This window comes from Mandrillus leucophaeus, unplaced genomic scaffold (assembly GCF_000951045.1).
Source record: "Mandrillus leucophaeus isolate KB7577 unplaced genomic scaffold, Mleu.le_1.0 Scaffold188, whole genome shotgun sequence".
NCBI classification, from domain to species: Eukaryota; Metazoa; Chordata; class Mammalia; order Primates; family Cercopithecidae; genus Mandrillus; species Mandrillus leucophaeus.
Window position 1 is genome coordinate 1,607,360 of NW_012101898.1, and position 20,545 is coordinate 1,627,904.

The 20,545-nt window shown below is 40.6% G+C and overlaps 1 protein-coding gene across 1 annotated transcript in view; it reads right to left on the minus strand.

Moving 5' to 3' along the window:
- The window catches only part of SEMA5A (sema domain, seven thrombospondin repeats (type 1 and type 1-like), transmembrane domain (TM) and short cytoplasmic domain, (semaphorin) 5A), a 372,837-nt gene extending 361,901 nt beyond the window's left edge, over positions 1–10,936 (minus strand). The window contains exons 1-2 of the mRNA XM_011978059.1: positions 10,848–10,936; positions 10,564–10,764 (exon numbers count right to left, since the gene is read on the minus strand). Coding sequence (XP_011833449.1) covers positions 10,564–10,687 — 124 coding nt within the window. The 5' untranslated portion in view covers positions 10,688–10,764; positions 10,848–10,936. The remainder of the gene's footprint in view (positions 1–10,563; positions 10,765–10,847) is intronic.
- Between the last annotated feature and the right edge of the window lie 9,609 nt (positions 10,937–20,545).

The window sequence follows — 20,545 nt, forward strand, 5'->3', positions numbered from 1 at the left end:
AAAAAATAAAAAATCTTTCCTAATCCAAACTTTTGGAAATGTTTCTTATATGTTTTCTTCCACAAGTTTTTAAATTTTTGCTCTTAACCTTAGGTCTATCATCCCTATGAGTTAATTGTTGCATATTGTGTGAAGCAATATTTAGAGTTTACTTTTTGCAGAGATGTACAATTTTTCCAGTACTACTTGTTGAAGACTATCATTTCCTCATTGATTTACCATAGCCTCTTCATTAAAAGTTAATTGACAATATATATGTATATGTGGGCCTATTTCTGATCTCTGCTTTCTGTTCATTGCCTTATAGTTTTCCTCATGCAGTTACATCATTGTTTTGAGTTCTTGTAGTGTAGGTCTTCCAGCATTTCCCTGCAGAACAAACTAAAAAGAAAAGGCAGCGGTGGAGCTTAGAAGCATACCTCGTTATCATGATGAAAGTTGCGAACCCCTTCCTTCACTTAACCCATTCCCTGCCTTTTATTTTTCCTCAACCCTATCACTATGTAACCAATTCTACTACATGTCTATATCTTATTATTGTCTGATTCTCCTAATAAAATGTAAACTCAGTGTGGGCCAGGATTTATTTCTGTTTTACTTTCTGGGGTAACCCTAGTAACTAAAACAATTTCTGGAACATAATAAGCACTTAATAAATATCGAGTAAATTATTAATGAACTGGACCTCTGCTTTCATCTTTAAATAAGTAATGCTCTGTGCTGAAGCCAGAGAATTGAGTGGCACAAAAAAATCAAACATACAAATGAAAATGACAATCATTAATCACCTCTGAGAGCTGCCATGAGCACTCTGCTCAGCTGTTCCTGGCGTCAGGGTCTTGCTTCATTGATTTTAGTTAACAGGGTTTAGAGCCTCTCTAAGGCATACCCAGATGTATTTTCAGGGTAGGATGGGTCAAATATTGTTACCCCGACTTTTTACAGTGGGGATTAGAGGAATCCATTCATTTTGGTGCTTTAGCACACAACGTCACTGTGGATGACAGCATGAGTCTGGCAGGGCCCTTCACTGTGAATAAGAACACTGTCTCACTCATGGAACATGTGTGATTAGACTTGCCCCTGGGTCATATGAAGGAATTGGGAGAGCAAAAATAAAGAATAATTCCACCTAAAGCCAGAGATTACCTCCCAGCCCCTCTTTAGTCAATCATAAAAAAGATTCAAGAAAATACAAATTTAAAGTGTTGATTAAATTAAAAACTAAATTAAATAATATTTGGAAACCTTAATGCACTCTTTTGTTGTTGTTGTGCTGGTAACAGAGAGATATCACCATTGCTGTCCGCTGCAGATGGCATAAGCTTTGTCTCCCAAATGTAACCAAGGTGGCTTACCTTGTTTTGATATAAAGAGAAGACAGGAGGACATAATCCAAGAAAAATACTGCCTAATTAAAACGTTACTCACCCCACATTTAATCTCCAACTCTTCCTCTGTACATAAGATAGGGATTTTTATCTACCTTCAGTATGAGAAATAGATGAATTGCCTATTTAATGTTTAGAAAGATTAGAATATACTTAAAGATAAATAAAATACAATAACGTACCATTTGAGGCCAAATGGAAACACTCTTTTAAATCAGGATTCTAACTTTACAAATTCTTATTCCCAGTTTTAACTCAGTCACATTGCACAACTTTACTTATAAAGCAGTCCACTCAAAGACTTAAAATAATAAAAACTATCTCCCTGTTGAGACAAATCAACCAAAAAACAACTGAAATTTTACCTGAAGATAAAATATAAATATTCAATCTTAAAAAATTATTTAATTAGTGGCTCTAGAATGCAAAACTAACATGAAAGTTATTAATAACTTTCAAAACTCAATAAACCATTTTCATCAGAGTCTAATTATTGCTTATAAAAATGCACAACAGGGACCCTCTCAGCTCTCATGAGCCAAAGATCAATAACAACATTAAAGCCCAGTCTACATATTAAAACCAATTCTCTTTGTTAATAACTTAGAGTGGTTACATGCAGCATTTTCTCCTAATATCTCTGTGCACTCCTGAATAATCATTACATACCTAGATTACAGGATTGAAAAGTGGTTTTTTAAAAACATTTCATTTCTCCAGATAGAAAACTGACAACAGACTTTAAAATCAGAAACGTATCCCCAAATGCATTTTTTAATGTAAAAAGCAGGCAATGTGGTTATACCTTAGCTGGTTCTTTTGCAAATAGATTAGAATATTTTGTCAATATGATTTTGACATTACATCACATAAAACATCTAGTCATGTGCATGACAATGAAAAGACAAATTATTCACGGAACAAAGGATATTTAAGGATCCATAACAACACGTTTCCTCCCCAAGTAAACTCTTAGGAGGATAAGTCATATTCTATAGTGAAACAAGTGAAGATCACACTTGGTTTATGTAAATTTTAGTTTACAGAGAAAATGTTGAGTTCAAGAGAGTTTTCAACAATTAGCAGTGTCTTCCTATACATTAATCAGATTCATATGAAAATATTAAAACTAAATATTAAAAATAATGTCATGCTATCTGTTTCTAATTAAAATAAATGTTCTTAATTCCTCCTTGGAGAAAGTAGGACATTATCATGCAATCACACACATTTCTGATTTCTAAAGGTCAGAGTGGTAGATCTGAGACTAGATGAACAGAGAGATACTGGAAGCAATTTTACCCAAGAAATATATATTCAGACTCAGAAACCTCTGGAATCTCAGAGGGACTCAAGGAATCCTCTACTGCAGCCCTTCCTGTGACAATGAGGTTGCTGTATCCTAATGAAGAGGCTAAACTCAGCCAGTACCATGACTCCACAAAACTGCTTGGTGCATTAGACACCAGACAGCCAAAACCCAGAGAGGAAACAGAGCATCATGAGACATGCATGGAGCCATGGGATACTCATGGAGCCATGGACACACATGGAACTGTGGGACACGCATGGAGCCATGGGGCAAGAAAGGATATATGGACATGCGTGGAACCATGGGATATGTGTGGAACCATGGGACACACATGGAGCCATGGGACATACATACATGGAGTTGTGAACATGCCTGGAACCGTGGACACACATGGAGGGATGGGGATATGCAGGGATACATGGACACACATAAAGACATAGATATGCCTGGAGCTGTGGGATCTGCATGGAATCACAGACAAGCATGGAGCCATGAGACATGCATGTAGCTGTGAAAGACCCATGGGACCACGGCACATGCATGGAGCCATGAGACACACATGTGTGGAGCCACGTCACACACATGGAGCTGTGGACACACATGGAGCCTAGCACAGAAACATCTCCTTCACTCATCCAGCATTCCCTCATTTTCTGAGAGGTTACAGTTTGTTGTGCTTGACACTGCCCATGTTACGCCTTCTCCAGCCACAGGAGAAGCAGGTGGCAGGTTGAACAATGCCAGTGGCCCACAGGACGGCACAGGGGTCAAGGGAAGAGTGACAAGAGGCCGGAAAACAGGTAAGAAAGGCAGTTATGATGACAACATGTAATGTACACATGGCCACATTCGAGAAGGGCAGAAAGAGCTTCCTTAGACTGGGAGAGGGGCTGGGGGCACAGTGAGTGAATGCGAAAAAGAGCCAGCTCAGAGTTACAAAACCTATCAGATATTCTTCCTGTCAACATCTAACAAAGCAATGCGTGCAACACACACATACATATAACGTCATATAATGATACGTTTTGAAAGGAAAATATAGGATCCATGAAAAAATAATCATTCATACTGTGATACGGGAATAAAACCCAAGTTTAAAATCCTAATTGGTCACTTTCAGTCACTGCTTTTTCAATCACCTAAGACTATATACGGGGATAAAGGCAGCTGTTAAAACCCAAGATCCTTAGGGAAGCAGCAGAAAACCAAGTACAACCCCCAGCCCAGTCCCAGGGATGGCCCAAGCTGGAGCAGTCATCTCAATTCCCTCCATGCCTTTCCCAAGGCACTGGAGCTAAATGTTGCAAATCCTCTATCATGAGTCCATGCAGCTCTTCCATGAGTTTCAGAACAATTCTCAGGCCAATCAATAAACCCATAAGTAGGAGGACACTCTACAGGAACATCAAGGAGTTAAAGATAAAGATCGCTGGGACCTGGGAATGGAAATCAATAGGGCCCTGCCTGATTCTGCAGGCAGGAGTAATCATAGGCATTAATGCTAAATGCTGCCAGCTAACAGCCTGAAGAAAGGCCTCCAAATCAGCCATATGAAGGACCCAAGCAAAGTACAGCATGACTCACATCACTGGTGGTCTTTCTTTGTGAATAATGTGAAATCGCTTCCCACAGACCAATTCCTATAACAGGAGCTTGCTCTCTAAATAGCCAGCATACTGAGTAAACTTTAATCAATAAACAAACAAAAGCAGAATATGGCACATCGCGTTAAGTAGACATTAAACATTTAAAACTAATTTCAGAGATGGTTTTGAGAATCAGTAAGCACGCTGAGAAACACGCTGTCTTGAAGGGTCACGATTTTTTTCCGTCTTTATTGGAATAGACGTTTGAGCAAATGACAAGGACATATGTGTGAACGGTGCGTCTGTAATGGGTCAGGGTGTTTTAGCAGCCACTGCACAATCAGGGATAAATACTCCAGAAAATACAGTCAAACAAGTAACCTTGCAAACACAGCAAGTTGTAAAAGTGTGTTGTGCAATGAACTCCACTAGACAGGAGGAGCCTGCAGTGGCAAATACTTCACAGACGCTGGAAAAAAAAAAGATTATAACAGCATCTTCTGCCTAGCCAGGTAAATCAGATCAAGACTGTGACAGAACATGCTAAGTTCCATGAAGCCATTCTGTTAGCATCCAGTCCTTCATCAGTAGCATCCTGTGCAGAATGCCTCCAGTGCATAATATTAAATCATGACATTTTAAACATGCATGGAAATCAGGATTTTAAGTCAAGATTATCTGGTTCTTCCTTTATTTCCCCCGGTCAATGTTTCATCCTGCTTTCTCAAAGTTTCTTGGAATAGTGCCTTACAAAAAAGTGTTCACGGGGAGTCGCGGAGGCCACTTGTTCAGCTGTAACATCAGCCATTTCAAGGCCTGAGTGGGCCCATAACATCACACGACATTTTGTGTGTGTGTGTGAAAAATAGTTTTATTCTCTCCTCAGAGAAGCACTTCCTTTCTAAGGCCCTGTTCTCTTGGCCTGGGACCTACCTACTCCTCTTCAGCCAAGACAGAGATCCTCAGGAACTCCTTCCTCTCCTGCATCCACCCCCACCCACCAGCTTTCCTGCATCCTGGGTGCTTTGGCCTCCTGCCCTCCAGGCTCACTGGAGGTGGAGTTGGCTTCCTATAACTTAACTGGGCACCTGTTCCCAGTTGCTATCCCCTCCTACAGCACCGGGGTCTCTGCTTAAACAATCATCTCCCCGCTCCTCTCTCTTTAGCCTCTTCCTTCACCTCATTCTTTCCCATCACCATTTGAGGATGGTTAAGTCATGCTCTTTTAAAAGTTGTTCCCTGCCCTATGTCCCTGCATGGCTGACATGAGTTCTTCTCTCCTTTTATATCCATCATGTCGTCCCTAACCTTCGATGTATCCCCACACACATCACCATCTGGTTTCTTCCCCCAACCCTGCGCTGAAACTGCTCTGATAAATGCTGCCTTTTATGTGTCCTCCGAGAAGATATACTGAAGTCCTAACCACAGGTACTTCTGAATGTGACCATATTTGGAAACAGCACCTTTGCAGATGAATTGTTTAAGATGAGGTCATACTGGATTAGGGTTTGCCCTAAGTTCAACATGACTTATGTCCTTATAAAAAGAGAAGACAAAAAGACAGGGACACAGAGGGAGGATACCATGAGACTACAGACTAACAGACTGGAGTGATGCATCCACGAGCCAAGGAATGCCAAATATTGCTGACAACCATGAGAAGCTAGGAGGAAGCAGAGAATGGTTCTTCTCTAGAACCTTCAGAGAGAACACAGACCTGCAAACACCGTAATTTTGGACTCTGGTCTTCAGAAATGTGAGAAGAGACAATTAAGTTGTTCTAAGCCATCTAGTGTGTAGTAATCTGTTACAGCAGCCCTAGGCAGCTAATACAGTGCTGCTGACAGAATTTCTCAGAGTGACCAATTGTCCTGGCTTTTCCAGAACAGAAGCAACCAGGAAAGTGCCAGGAAAACCAGGACAAGTGTGTCACTCTTCCTTCTGGCACACACCTGCCTTGAACACTCTGCAGTATCTGACGCTCTGCTGGACACCGCCCTCTTGAAAATATCCCCTTTCTTGGTTCTCAGGAAGGCTTGCTCTCAACTAGTTAATTCCATCTGGTGGCTCACAGGAACTCAGCCTTTTCCATCTAAAATCACCACACCGCTCATATCTGCTTTCTCTTCTTGATTCTATATGGAATCAACAGCCAAGAATGTGGGGATTGCAGTCAGGGCTTTCTCCTTGCTCCTGCTCTGCATCTACTGAATCCTCAACCACACTCCTTTCCAATTTCCAGAATCCACCTCTTCCTTACATTTCTGCCTCCCTTCCCTTAATGCAGTTCCTCCTCCCGTTGGTCTCAATAGCAGCTTCAGAATGGGCTGTTCCTGACAGCATGTTGTCATCCTCCAGATAGAGGATAAACTTGTTTATATGCCTTCCAATGCCAGGCACCTCTGAATCCCCACTTGCCATGTGAGCCTCATGCCCTCTACCTCCTCCTCCATATCTTAAAATAAGATGTCCTGACTTCCTGTACGTGAGGCTTGCCAGGACCTGCAGTGTTTCCTCTCTCACTTCAGGGCTTATCACTTGCTCTTTTCCTCTCCATGGAAACTTCTCCTTTCACAAGTTTTGTAAACACCTTCTAACAATCACTTGGGATGCAACTCTGGCATGGCTTCATCCTAGAAACCTTCCTCAACCACCATCCTACAGCCCAGGATGTGGGCTGAGAGCCCCCTCTCCTAGGCTCTGCAGCACCCAACACAGGCAGGCACCTGTTAGGACCCTTCACAGAATGTTATGCAATGGCCCTTTTGGTTCCCATTGCTAGAAATAGTCTAAACCCTTTTAATAGGAACTGAGCATCTTCTTGATCTCCTCAATATCTAGCAGAGACCCTGTACACAACAGGTTTCTCCTAAATGTTCATTGAATGTTCACTCCGAATTAAAAACATGCAAATAAAAATACACTGAGATGCCATTTATGCATTGAGTTTTGTCCAAATCCCAAAGCCTGATGGTGTACTCTGCAGGAAAGGCGGCAGAGAAACAGGTATTCATATCCAGGGCAACTAGAATGCAAAGTGGCGCAACCTCTATGAAAGATAATTGAGCAACATTTCCAAAACCACATATACATTCACCCTTTGGCTCAGAAATCCCAATTCTAATAATCTCATTCAACGGTACACTTGCAAAAAATATTAAATAATGTTTACAGGAGGCACTACTCACTGAAACACTATCCATGGTCACAAATGACAGAAAATAACCTAAGCATCTCTCAATAAGGAGTTTTTGATTAGGTTAGGGCTCATCACATAGGGGAAGCTATGTAGCTACAAAAAAAAAAGAATGACATAAATCTCTACAGTCTTCTAGAGAGTAGGCTACAGCATATACCATTAGGTTAAAATAATGCTACACAGAGACAAGTCTATGTAATAGCCACCTTTCATCTAAGAAAAGATAATACAAATATATATATATCTGTGTGTGTGTGTGTGTGCTGCTTTGCTTCTTTTTTTTTTAATTATTTTTATTATTATACTTTAAGTTCTAGGGTACATGTGCATAACGTGCAGGTTTGTTACATATGTATACTTGTGCCATGATGTTGTGCTGCACCCATCAACTCGTCAGCACCCATCAACTCGTCATTTACATCAGGTATAACTCCCAATGCAATCCCTCCCCCCTCCCCCCTCCCCATGATAGGCCCCGGTGTGTGATGTTTCCCTTCCCATCGCTTTGCTTCTATTACAAAAGTAGCCTAACCCATAAAATATAGGTAAATAGCTAAATTCATAAAGAGCTCTAGAATAGGATCAAGAAAAGAGGAAGTGAAGTCAGATTCCTTTGAACACCTTTTGCTTCAATAATTTGACTTTGAAACACTGCATAAAAACTTAATGTCAATTTTAAGAATTTCTAAAAATCAATAGAAAAATTAAACAAATGATAGTAACTGGGTCTTGGGTTGGTGCCATAACCACACAGAAAGAAATTATTTCTACTGATTTTAAAGCAGTAATTTTGCTAGAATTTTCCAGTGAAATATTTACTGTGAGGACCAAAAAAAAAAAAAAAAACAGAGAGAAAACAGTCATTCTAAAGATTTTTCAATAATCAAAAACAACTAGGGTTGCATGGAGCTGTTATTCTAAAATGACTGAGTGTGTACTAAAGGAAAAAGGCAAATAAATAATTAGGTTGGTCTGCAGAGACTTGAGATTTTGTGCAAGGAAGAAATAAACACTGAGATGGGAAAGGTTAACAAAGACCCTAGAGTCCTGGAGATGAATTGTAAGTACCAGGAGAAGTTCATGGTATATTTTTAAAATGCTTTTCTTAGCACTGTCCACTGAGAAGACCCGTGGGCACGTTTGGTGCTCAAAGCATCCAGAAATGAGCGATTCCCAGATCTACGGAAAGAAATAGGTAAAAGGAATAGGAACATCTTGACACCCAGAGAGCAAAGAAGCTCTCAAAGATGACTTGGATGGAGTCAGAAGAATCCAGAAGCCACTCTCAAGAGGTTACCCTGGGCTTAAAATGCTACCATTTCACCGTGTACAAGGATGTAAGCTACATGGATTAAAATACATCAAATATGTAAAAATTCGTGTATTAATAATAATTCTAATAATCAAAATAAGAAAAAGGCAAACATAACATCTTATCCATCCCCTTTGGATGACAAATGAATGACCTCTGGGATATTAAAGAACCAACATACTTGTATATTTAAAAAAAATAAAAGTATAAATGGGTGAGGGGCGGGGACCATTTATTTTGCCTTTCCTGCATAAAGTGTACCTTCAGGATATTCAAATAGTTGATGAAGGAAATGCAGTTTATATAGAAGTATTCTAACCACTGAACAAGCAAGATAATAAAATGAGAAAATCCCAGTTGTGTGCCCATGGGTGAATCAGTAGATTGAGGCACTGATCATCAATGACTGATCATTTCCCAGCGGGATATGCTCTGCCTCCTGAAGGAGGAAGTACACAGCACTACCCATGATATAGTCAAGACAAAAACATCCAAACTTGGATCTCAGCAGGTGTCTTGAGATTACTAGGAATTTACAGACCTCTTTGGAAAGAGGAATATTTGAACCATACAATCAGAATGAGATGAGCAAACTCCAGACTGTGGGAAACTGTCCAGGACAAAGAACTTGGTTTCTGTAATTTGCAAAGGGTATGAAATAAAAGTAAAATATTAAAAGAGACTCAAGAAATATACCAACCAATGGCAGTGGGTGGAATTCACTTAAATCCTGATTTGACTTAACTGGTCAAAAGATGCCTAAGTATTTCTGAACCCATGAAAGATCTCTCAATGCCCACTGGGTGCTTGATGATGTCATGAAATCATTTATTGTTTGTTTGTTTGTTTGTTGTGATAATGGTACTGAATTTCTTATCTTTGAGCATTATAAACTGAAATCTGATGGATAAAATTATTTAATTTTTTTTTAATTTCCTCCAAAATAATTTAGTGGATGTGAGATGAAGCATGAGTGGAAATTGAGATGAAAAAGGATGGGGATGGGCCATGAATGCTCTTTAGACTATTCTTACTAATTCTATAGATATTTGAAAGTGTTTGATACAAGTTTTAAAAGCAACAAAATATAAAACCACTTGTTGCATGAATTACTGAAATACAATGTCTGATTCATCATATTTAGCCTGATAATATAATTCCTTGAGGACAGGGACAAAGTCTATTTTCTTTTCCACTCTGAATGCTTGAGTGCCCGGATGTGAAGGACCTTAAATAAATTTCAATGAATAAAAGAATAAATGAGTGGATATACAGATTAATTATGTAATCCCACCAATCCATAGAGATATGTGGGGCATTAAAACAATTCTGCTGCCATGCAATGCTAGATAGAAACAAAGGGGTAAGTTTGTGGCAAGACTAACGCATTGCAGGAAAATGTCATAGTGAAAAATTTTAGGCTTTCCTTAGTTTTGTTGTTATTTTTATGGTCACATTTTTATCCTTTGGTTCAAACACTTAGGAGGCCTGCAGTACCTGTTAAATAAAGGTGAAGAGAAACAATGAGATTTTTTACCTTGGTCATCCCTGTCTTAGATCCTTCTTAAGGTAGCGATCAGTTTCTGGATATGAAATTCTAATGATAGAGGTTTTTGTATTTTTACCTTTATTTAAAACTATGTCTAAAACCAGAATCACTGGATTATACAGCATTTGTGATGCTCTATTATCTTCTATCACTAAATACAGAATGTGCCTTTAGATGACGGCTTTGCATTCAGTGCTTGCTGCTCCCTTACCTTTATAGGAGATGACTGGGTGCTCAGCTCTCTGGCACTGAGTCGTACCCTGCGCCTCTGGGCGGGCGAGTCTCCATAGCCCCAGGCTTGAGAACAGCCATGCTATAACACAGGTTCCCTTCATGGTGGGCAAGGGGCCTCTGACTCTGGGCTCGTGTCTTCTAAACAGAAGCTCTTCTTCCCCTCATGTGTGGAAAGTGCCTAAAACACAGAAAAGAGAAGAATCAGATGACCGTGAGTTCATTTTCCGGTGGGTGGTCTTCTGGTAAAACTCCCTCACTAACATTAAGGTTACACTTTGTTGAGCTAGAGGAGAGCTTGGAGGGCTCAGACCAGCATATTTTGTCTACGTCATATCCCAGGCTGTATGAATACATGTGTGAGTGTGTGTATCTCAATACAGACCTCTCATTCTCCCAATAATTGCATGATATAGCCCATTTGTTTTAAACGAGAAATGCTCAAGCTTAAGCAGTACTGTCATCACACTCACTCCTAAGGAATGTAGATTAATAGATGGGATTGGCTGGATTTCCCTTGGCCACCTGTCCTAACCCTTTGCGCAAACACAGGTCTATATGTGGAAACCCTACAAATACCTGCCCATCCCTTTTTAACATTTAAAAGACTTATTTTTAAGAAGGCCATGGCCGTTGTCTTTTACCAATAAACTGATGAATATTATGCTACACAACTTTAAAAAATCATCACGATTTGCTAAATTCTGTATTTTGTGATGCAGGATAACCTTTTAAAATTGTAGATAATCTGCCTGCAAAATATCTGGCTAGAGATCAAGTGTGAATCAAATAAAATCTATATCGAGCACCTACTGGGTGAAATAAAAGTACTATGCCGGGAAACTTTAAAGATTATGAACAATTTAAATGATTAACAAGCATTAAAGTAATATAAGCCTGTAAAAATAACTATGATCCAAGCTGTCAGCACATCTTAAAAAGAACGGGAGTGCTGTGGGAGTCAAGGGAGAGTGCGATTGCTACAGAGAAGGATCTATGACGGGTCCATGGAGGGGCTCAAATCTGAGTGTAATGCTGGAGGATAAGGAGGATTTCAACAAATGGAGGTTTCTAGAATGACATTCCATCCCCAAGGAAGAGAATGAAAAGGCACAGTGGAGGGGCAAGAGGAAGAGGTATGCAACATGTTTTAGGAATGGTGTGCCATACTCGATCCAGGAAATTTAAAGGGAAGCATTGGGAAGAGCTTACAGAGTAGGTTAAGATTTAGAGGGCAAACTACACTAAGGTGTGAGGTCTTTATTTTTAGGCGACAAGCTACCATAGTATACTAATGTTAGAAGATCTTATTAATATTAATAAGGCTATTATCACAATAGTGTACCTAGGAAATTAGGCAGATGAGAGCATAGAAATGGAGAAGTCAATTTGAAGCCATTACAATTGTTAAGAAGAGAAATAAATGAAGCAGTGACTTTGGTGGTGTCAATGGGAATAAAAAGGCAAACACAGTACACGACGACTGTGGGTAAAGGAAACTATGGCAAATTAAAGATGGCCACAGATTCTGGCATTCCTCGCACTGAGAGGTGGAGCTATGTTCTCCACCTAGAATCTGGGTTGGTTCAGTGACTGCTCTGCTCATTTGAATACAACAGAAGTCATCTTGTGCTAGTTTCCAAGCCCAGGCCCTAAAAGCCTGGCAATTGCTACATCCTGCAGCTTAGAACACATTCTTTAAGACACTGAGACACTAGGTCAGAAGTCCAAATACACTGAGATGGCCATGCTAGAGAGAACACGTTTAGGTGCTCCAGTTTTTGGATTACACGTGAGCCCAACTCTCCAGCCATGAGTGAAGTTGAAACCCATTGAGTAATTTCAGTAGATACTATGAGAGCAAAAGAATCTCTCAGTTGAGCACTGCCCAAATTCCTGACCCCACAAATGCAAAATATAATAAAAGAGTGGTTGTTATAATCTGCTAAATTTTGGGAACACAGAGCAAAGAGACACCGATGGACTTAAGACAGATAATGTAAGTGACTTCAAGGATCGTGATGCGATTCATTTTAATAGGAAAATCAACAGAGGGATTTTGTTTAGATGATATTAGAATTGTGTGTGTGTGTGTGTGTGTGTGTGTGTGTGTGTGTGCGCGCACATTAAGTTTAAGACACTTGGCCGGGCATGGTGGCTCATGCCTGTAATCCCAGCACTTTGGGAGGCTGAGGCAGGTGGATCACCTGAGGTCAGGAGTTCGAGACCAGCCTGGGAAATATAATGAGATTTTGTCTATACAAAAAATAAAAATAAAAAGTGGCCAGGCGTAGTAGTGTGTGTCTGTAGTCTTAGCTACTTGGGTGGCTGAAGCAGGAGGATTGCATTAGCCCAGAAGCTCAAGGCTGCAGTGAGCTGAGAAGGTGCCACTGGACTCCTGCCTAGGCAACAGAGCAAGACTTTGTCTCTAAATAATAAAAATGGTAATTAATAAATACATATATAAAAGAGAGAGGAATTGGAAGAAAATCCAGAGAAAACTGGGGTGGGAAGCTATTAGGGTCCCAGTAAAGAAAGTGAAAGAAAGGAAAGAGGCCTTCTTTAAAAAGGAGTGCTTACTACCTGAACAAATGGTGAGATTTCAAGACAAAGAAAACATAGATTTGAGGGTGTATCAAATTTCACAGTCTGTATTTTTTGAGTCAACCAAATGGGGAGGAAGGATAAGACATGGTAATTTAAATTTTGAAATTGAAGAGTAGAAAAATTATGGGTTAATTTCATAGAGGTTGGTTCAATATAAATAAACCAGAAACCTGAAGGTCCAGCTGAGTTTAGAGTCTCTCATTCCCTCAATATTTACTGAGTGACAACTGCATACCCAGCATGTAAGAATCTGCAAAGGAACCAAGCAGCATGAGGTAAGGCCTACTGCATCCACAAGCAGCAACCATGGAGCTGATATAAGGAAGCCAAGTACAGACTCACCAGGACCAAGAACTTCAGAGCAGGCAGAAGGTTGGGGTCCTTAAGAATGGAAGGAATTGTACAACATTCCCATTGACCAAAACATTCAGGTTGGGCAGAGAAATAGGTAATGGGACTGCAAATCAACACAAGGGAAGAGTATAGTTTCTCTGTAGGAACAAGAGATGCTGAGCATGAAGGTAGAGGATGGGCTAGGGAGGAAAACGGAGAGCCAGAGGCTCATCTATCCACCAGCCCACAATCCCTGCCCAAGCACAGAGCACGGTAATGGACAATGGATGAGCAAATGTTCATTGACCCTGGGTTATAACATTAAAAGTATGAGATTCACTTTTGAAAAGGAGTTACAGTGTGCAACACTGGAGTACGCTTTAGAATTCCAGTCTAAAGGTAACCAGATGAAGTAGCCTATCTTTTCTGAGCCTCCTGACCTAAGACTTAAGATATGAAATACTATCAAATTATGTATTTTAAAATAAACACTTGTTAGAGGTGCTTTAGATGTGATTTCATCCTGTTAAAAGCAAGGAGGTTTGGGGCACCCATACCAGTTCAGGTAAACTATCACAGTCACACATCAAAACAGATCAGCAATGATGAAGATAAAAGGAGAAGGATGATGAAGTGGCAATCAACCCTTAATACATGCTAGCTCTGTAGTAAGCATGATGCCCAGCACTCACACCCATGCCTGGCACCCAACAGCCACCCAGAGCCATATCACTGATAAGTTCACTCTCACAGAGCAGCAAGCCATCATGGAAATGGATTGGAGCACTGTCCTGCCATTATCTCCAAGAATGAATGCAAATCAACTAGGGACTAAGAGCACATTCTTTTCTTATACACAGTTTTTCAACGTGCACATCTAAGCCAACATAGATTCCCCTTCTGCTACTGATGAAGGGCATCATCCAGACCTGCTTGTGACTGAAACTGTCCTTTATTTACAATATGCCGCCCACTCTGATCTTAAGACATGTGACGTTAGAAGCCCTAACATCTTTGCCTCCTGAATGAAAGGAAGAGAAAAATAACACAAGTGTCTGAAATGCTCTTTCCTTGGGATTTGGAAAGCGACAATTAGAGAAGAGGGGAAATGACACATACAGAGAACGAGCAGCTAAAATGGAACACGTAGTTCGAGGGTGATGAGCTGAAATGACATGTTTGTCATGTTAGGAAAGAACATTTAATGAGAACAGGTAATTTTTTGAGGTTTATAATTTTCAGACTGTAACATATTACCTTTTTTCTTAAACTAAAGGTACTGTAAACTATCATTATGGTAAGGTGACAGGAAAGGGCATTTATAGTCTTCATGTAGAGACGTGGGCTTTTTTGAGCAGCTTACCATGGAAAGCTAACTCCTTGAAGAGGCTTTTACTCTAAATAGACTCAGCTTTAAATAGCAGGTACCTCCTTCCTGGACTCAGCAGGTCCATCTTGTACTGAATCATGGAGCTCTTGCCTCTCAGTGGTGTAGGAGGAACACATTTATACCAGGGTTTTTAGTGCTCAAGCTCAGCACTATTGACATTTTAGTCATATAATTCTGTGTTCTGGGCTATTCCATGCCTTTAGCAGCATCCCTAGCCTGTACCCACTAGAGCCAGTAACACTTCCCTCCCATGGTCAACTTTGCACCAACCAAAATTGTCTCCAGACACTGCCAAATTGCCCCGGTTGAGAACCTCTACGATAGATAGATAGATAGATAGATAGATAGATAGATAGATAGATAGATAGATAGATAGGCAGATAGAGAGATACATACATACATACATATGCATACATCCACAGATAACTTCCCTCTTTGGAAGTTAAATGAGCTGCCATGACTTGAAAGATTATTCAAAATATGCTTATCTAAAACACCAAACTAAATTTGTGTTGAGTCATTCAGGCAAAATTTCAAAATATATGAAATTTCTGTTAATTTTAACTATGTGCTACATTTGGGAAACACATTATGAAGGAATTTTCAAAGGATCAAAGTTGTTCTAACATCATCCTACCAACTCTAGAAAAATAAAAATATATGACGTGAGTTAATATGAAACAAATGATTTTGCCAATATGAAGATTTATTCTAGAAAGCCAGTTTGGGCGACAACATATAAGCATTTTTGGTGCCTCTACTTCAAAACCCCTGAAACCCCTAAACTTCCTTTTATTTTCCTGATGTAGGAGGATATCTCTATAAGCTTCATCTAAATAAGTACAACTCTGTATAGAAGTGTTTGTGCAATAAATAACATTTCTCATTCACTCCCACGCTACAACTGAAACTGAATAGGCTTTGGGGACAGAAAATAACTGCTCCTTTTAGGAAAAAAAATTGCTGTCAGATAAAAAAGAAATCAAAGAAATAAAAGCTTCCATGAGGCATTTTGCTTAGGGAACAGTGTCTAACCAGTTATTAATAAATACAGATCCAACATAAGCTTAATGTACTTTTCAGAGGAGGCTGGGTTTCTTCTGAGCTATAGGCCTATCATAAAGATGGATGTAGCCTAATCTGTTGTTACAGTCCAGAGAGCCCACAAACCCCTCCTGGGCCTATCCCCTACTTGATGGCATTAGAGACATCCTTTGGCAAGAGGACAAAGGAGTCAGGTGAGCGAGCTGACCCAGTGAGGTGGCCTCAGAGATGTCTCAGGAAGTCCTGCCCCATGCATGCCACAGCAGGACCATCCTTAGTACCAAAAGGCTGAAGCTAGTATTAGAGGCGATTGCTGCATGTGTGCCTCTTAATTAGGAACAGTTACAGCTTGTTATAATGTAGAAAACACAACATCCAAGATTTGCAGAGTTGGAACATGCTTTTTTTTTTTTGAGACATAGTCTAGTTCTCTTGCCCAGGCTGGAGTGCAATGGCACGATCTCGGCTCACTGCAACCTCCACCTCCTGGGTTCAAGCAATTCTCCTGCCTCAGCCTCCTGAGTAGCTGGGATTATAGGCACACACCACCACGCCTGGCTAATTTTTGTGTTTTTAGTAGAGGCAGGGTTTCACCATGTTGGTCAGGCTGGTCTTGAACTCCTGACCTCCTGACATGATCCTCCCACCTCAGCCTCTCAAAGTGCTGGGATTACAGGCATGAGCCACCATGCCCAGCTGGAACATGCTTTTCAAATGTTTGTTTTTGCATTTGTTCTTTCCATTTCTTACCCCTGTTTTAGGGGATCAGATGAACTGCTCACACAGACACTGGAGTCCCCTCCCAGACTGAATGCAGCAGAACTACTAAAGAATCATTCAAGCAAACCAACCAACCCCAAAGCCAGGCCCTACACATCCTGTCAGAGCCAAAGATGGGGTCCAGTGCATGATTGTCAGCTACTGCCCAGTAAATACTGCTGCCTATTCAAGAACCCAGGATTCAGCTTCTGCCTTTCAAAGAAAATCATGCTTTTCCAGGAATCGCTGAGAATTAGTTTCTTCTTAATCTGTCTCCACTACTCACACTGCAAGACCTTCCCTGTGGTCCCTCTCGCCTCGCCAGGGTCCTCAGAGGCAGCCTTGCACACTCAGTAGCCACATCTGCACCCTTGCTGATGCCATGAGCCCCTCATCTGCCTAGTCCTCCCACTGCTCCAGGTACAGACTGTCTTCCATGGTCACACCATGGTGGCTGACGCCGGCCGCAGTGGCAGCTCCTCTCCAGAAACCCAGATGGGACAGTAGAGTGCCTGCCACACCACTGCTTCCATGTGAAAGGTTGCCTTGGATAGACCCAGACCTTTTGTGTTTCTAAGTCTTAAGTGTTGCTTCTCTCTTTCATTGTAAACAATCCACACATAGTTCCAATGCCAAGTGTATGTGCTCCAACATGCTGAATTGGCTGCCTGAATGAATCCGAGAAAAGAGAACTAGTGTCCTACGGGCCATTTATAATCCACCCATCCCCTGCCACTGAGTGAGCCCATTGTGAGGTGGCTTAGGCCCTTGGTGCATCTGAGACAAGAAACGACCCAAGGACTCCCAGAATTTGGAAGGTGAACGAGGAAAGAGAAATCACCTAGTCTCTCTTCCCTCTTTATAGCTCAGAGAGATTAAACAGTGCATGTGAGGTGAACGGTGCCGTGACAGGCCGCATCAAGACAGGTCCTGCTACCTTCTGGCTGTTTATATTCTACAGCCTGAGCTCCCTGCTCAAGCTTCTAAAACCACATACTTGTGGTCACAAGGTCACATGACCTGATCACTCCCAGACCAGGAGCATAGTCTTGTCTCTAGTGAAAATAATTAGGGACGCACTTAAGGCATGAAAACAGGCAGTGTCTCCAGGGTGTCCGTAATCCGTATTAATCCAGCCATACTGAAGGATTTCTTCTGTGGACCAGGTACAGCTTTCTAAGACAGGAGTGAGGATGAAGAGGACGGTAGCCCCAGCACTCCCAGATCACAACTCAGAGTCGTCAAAGAAAAACCTCTTTTTATATTTATGAAATAAAAGTAGGAATAGAAGCAAAGTTGTTGGAAACAAAGAAGGAAGAAATCCTCCTGAATGGGGGAATATAGAAACCGTGATCTTTAAAGAGGTTCAAGTTAGAGTGTTCAATGAAGCAGGAATAAACAATCCAGGAGAATCAAAGCCCCGGTGTGTTCAGGACTAGAAGGAATGTATTAAATGAATCTATGCTCTTTTCTTGCTGTTGTATCAGATATTCTAGGTACAGTGCAGGAAACAGAATTAAATGAAGAATCAATAAAACAATAAACTTAAGTTAATGCAATGTTCAAGTAAATAGATTCTTCTAATCTTTTTCAAAAACAATGACTGAACATTTTATTATTTGGGAAATACAGTGAAATTAAAGGTTTCCTCTTATAGCCCATAAGGGGAATCAGGATGTTCCAACAAATATATCACATCTCTTCAATTTTTATAGTGCACTTACAGAGAAACAAGATCTTTTTTATATTATTTGAACCCATGTGTCTTGATTGCCAAGTTTCAGCTGAAAGAAGTTTGTCATAAATGAACTAGGGAAACATCTTTAGGAATGTGTTACTGAAACACGGGCCACCCTTAACTCCAGAAGCACCACTGACTGCCACCTTCAGGTAATTGAAGAAGTTGGCTTTGTTACCCATAGATTTTCATCACATGTGAACCCAGAGGAGATGGAATTTTATGGCTATATAAAAGGACCTCATGATATAAAATGGAAAAAAGCAAACATTAAACTATTTTATACATTTCAATAATGGTTCGGCTCCAGTGACCTTCTTTTATATCTCTCTTCAAAGGGAATTGTTATTACACATTTGTCTTCTTCCCCTTGTTTAGCTCCAGATCGCCTGGAGGAACAATAAAAATAAATGAAGTCCATTAGATAAAATTATTATTTACACAAAGGCAATATTAATTTTATCTGTCAGCAGGTTTTAAAACTAAGTGAAAGTTCATTCAATCTACTTCTGTGTCAGCTAAACCAACAAAAGCCCTTTCTAAGAAAAAAAGAAAAAAGGACTTAAATAATGGGCCTTCAAGGCAATGTAACTACCTGGGCAATTTCGAAAGAATTTACCTAGAGACGTTTCCTCAGGGCAGGAAATTCATGTGGACACACTAAAATATTCCAGTTATAAATGGCGCTCACCATATGAAGTTACTATTCATAGCTCTCATTCACTTTTAGCTAAGAGGTACAAGAACGGAGAGCCATTTTCTCTCTCATCCACCGCGCGATGTGGAGTCTATGCCCAGACAGAAAAGCAACGCTACCACAGTGGGAAGTAAAGACGATACCCTTCTACTGTCATCAATCTGGTCAATATCACTGATCACCTCCTGCTTGTGAAATCCAGGGAGCTTACGGAACTAGTCATCTCCATGGCCTTTGTGACCACTGACCTTTCCTGGAGTATCTCCTGACATCCTCTGTTCCCTGGATTCTGTAACTCCCCAATCTCCCTGCATTTACTTCACACCTAGCATTCTCCTCAAATGAAAGTACACGCCAATCTCTTCTGAATGTTCATTGTTTTCTCCATCTACACATTCTCAGACCCTTTTCTTCAGACCCATGTGATTTCACATGGTCTCTAAAAACTGGTGGCTCTCAAATCTAGACCCTCTCCCCAACCTCTGTGAACAATCTAGACCCTTACATCAAAATAGGGGTATTTACATTAAAAAGCCAGTATAATTGCTCTAAAGCAGACCTCGTTATCTGTCTTCATCAGCTGTCTCCCTTGTGTCTACTTCCTCTCATAACTGACTACACCATCACTCAGACAGTCAACTCAGAGCTCAAGGGACACCCACCATTTCCTCCTCCTCCATCTTCCCAAAACTCACTCCTCATTTTGTCAGTGTCTTGACAATCCTTCCTTACCCATTTCTGGAATCCAGGCCCTCCTCTCCATCCTGACCAACATCCTGTATTTCTTACCTCTGCAATTTCAGCCATTTGTTGTTGTTGTTGTTGAGTTTCCTTGCTGCTAATCTCAACCCTTAAGCATCACCTCTAAGGAGCCTTCTATGAATTTTTTCCCACTTTTCTCTCGTCCCTATCTGACCCCACTGTACGTTGATTCTTATTCCTGTTACCGCCTTTATCATCCTGAACTACAATTACCTGTGTATCTGCCTCCTTCTAAAACAAGGCTATGAAAACCTCAGTCTCCAGACAGTACTGGACATAGTGCAGACAAACAGTCAACACCTGAGAAGTGGATTGATGGAGAAAAAGAATGCAACTCCACATGTGCCTCTCTACCTTACCTCTGTACCTCTTTACAATATTAGCACTTCCATTAAAACGCTATCCAAGTTCCCTTTTCTTCTATGACTCTGCCATTCATTGTCACAGATGTTTTATCCCTCTTTTAAAATTCTCTTAACATCTGGTCCAAATACAAAGATCCCATGGTTTTGAAAACTGTCCTTTCTAAATGTCATAATTTTCCAATTAATGGTCAAAGGGATGAAGGGATTACTATAGCCAGACAGACTAAAAAAAAAGGGGGTCCCCTGGACCTGGAAACATGAAAGCAG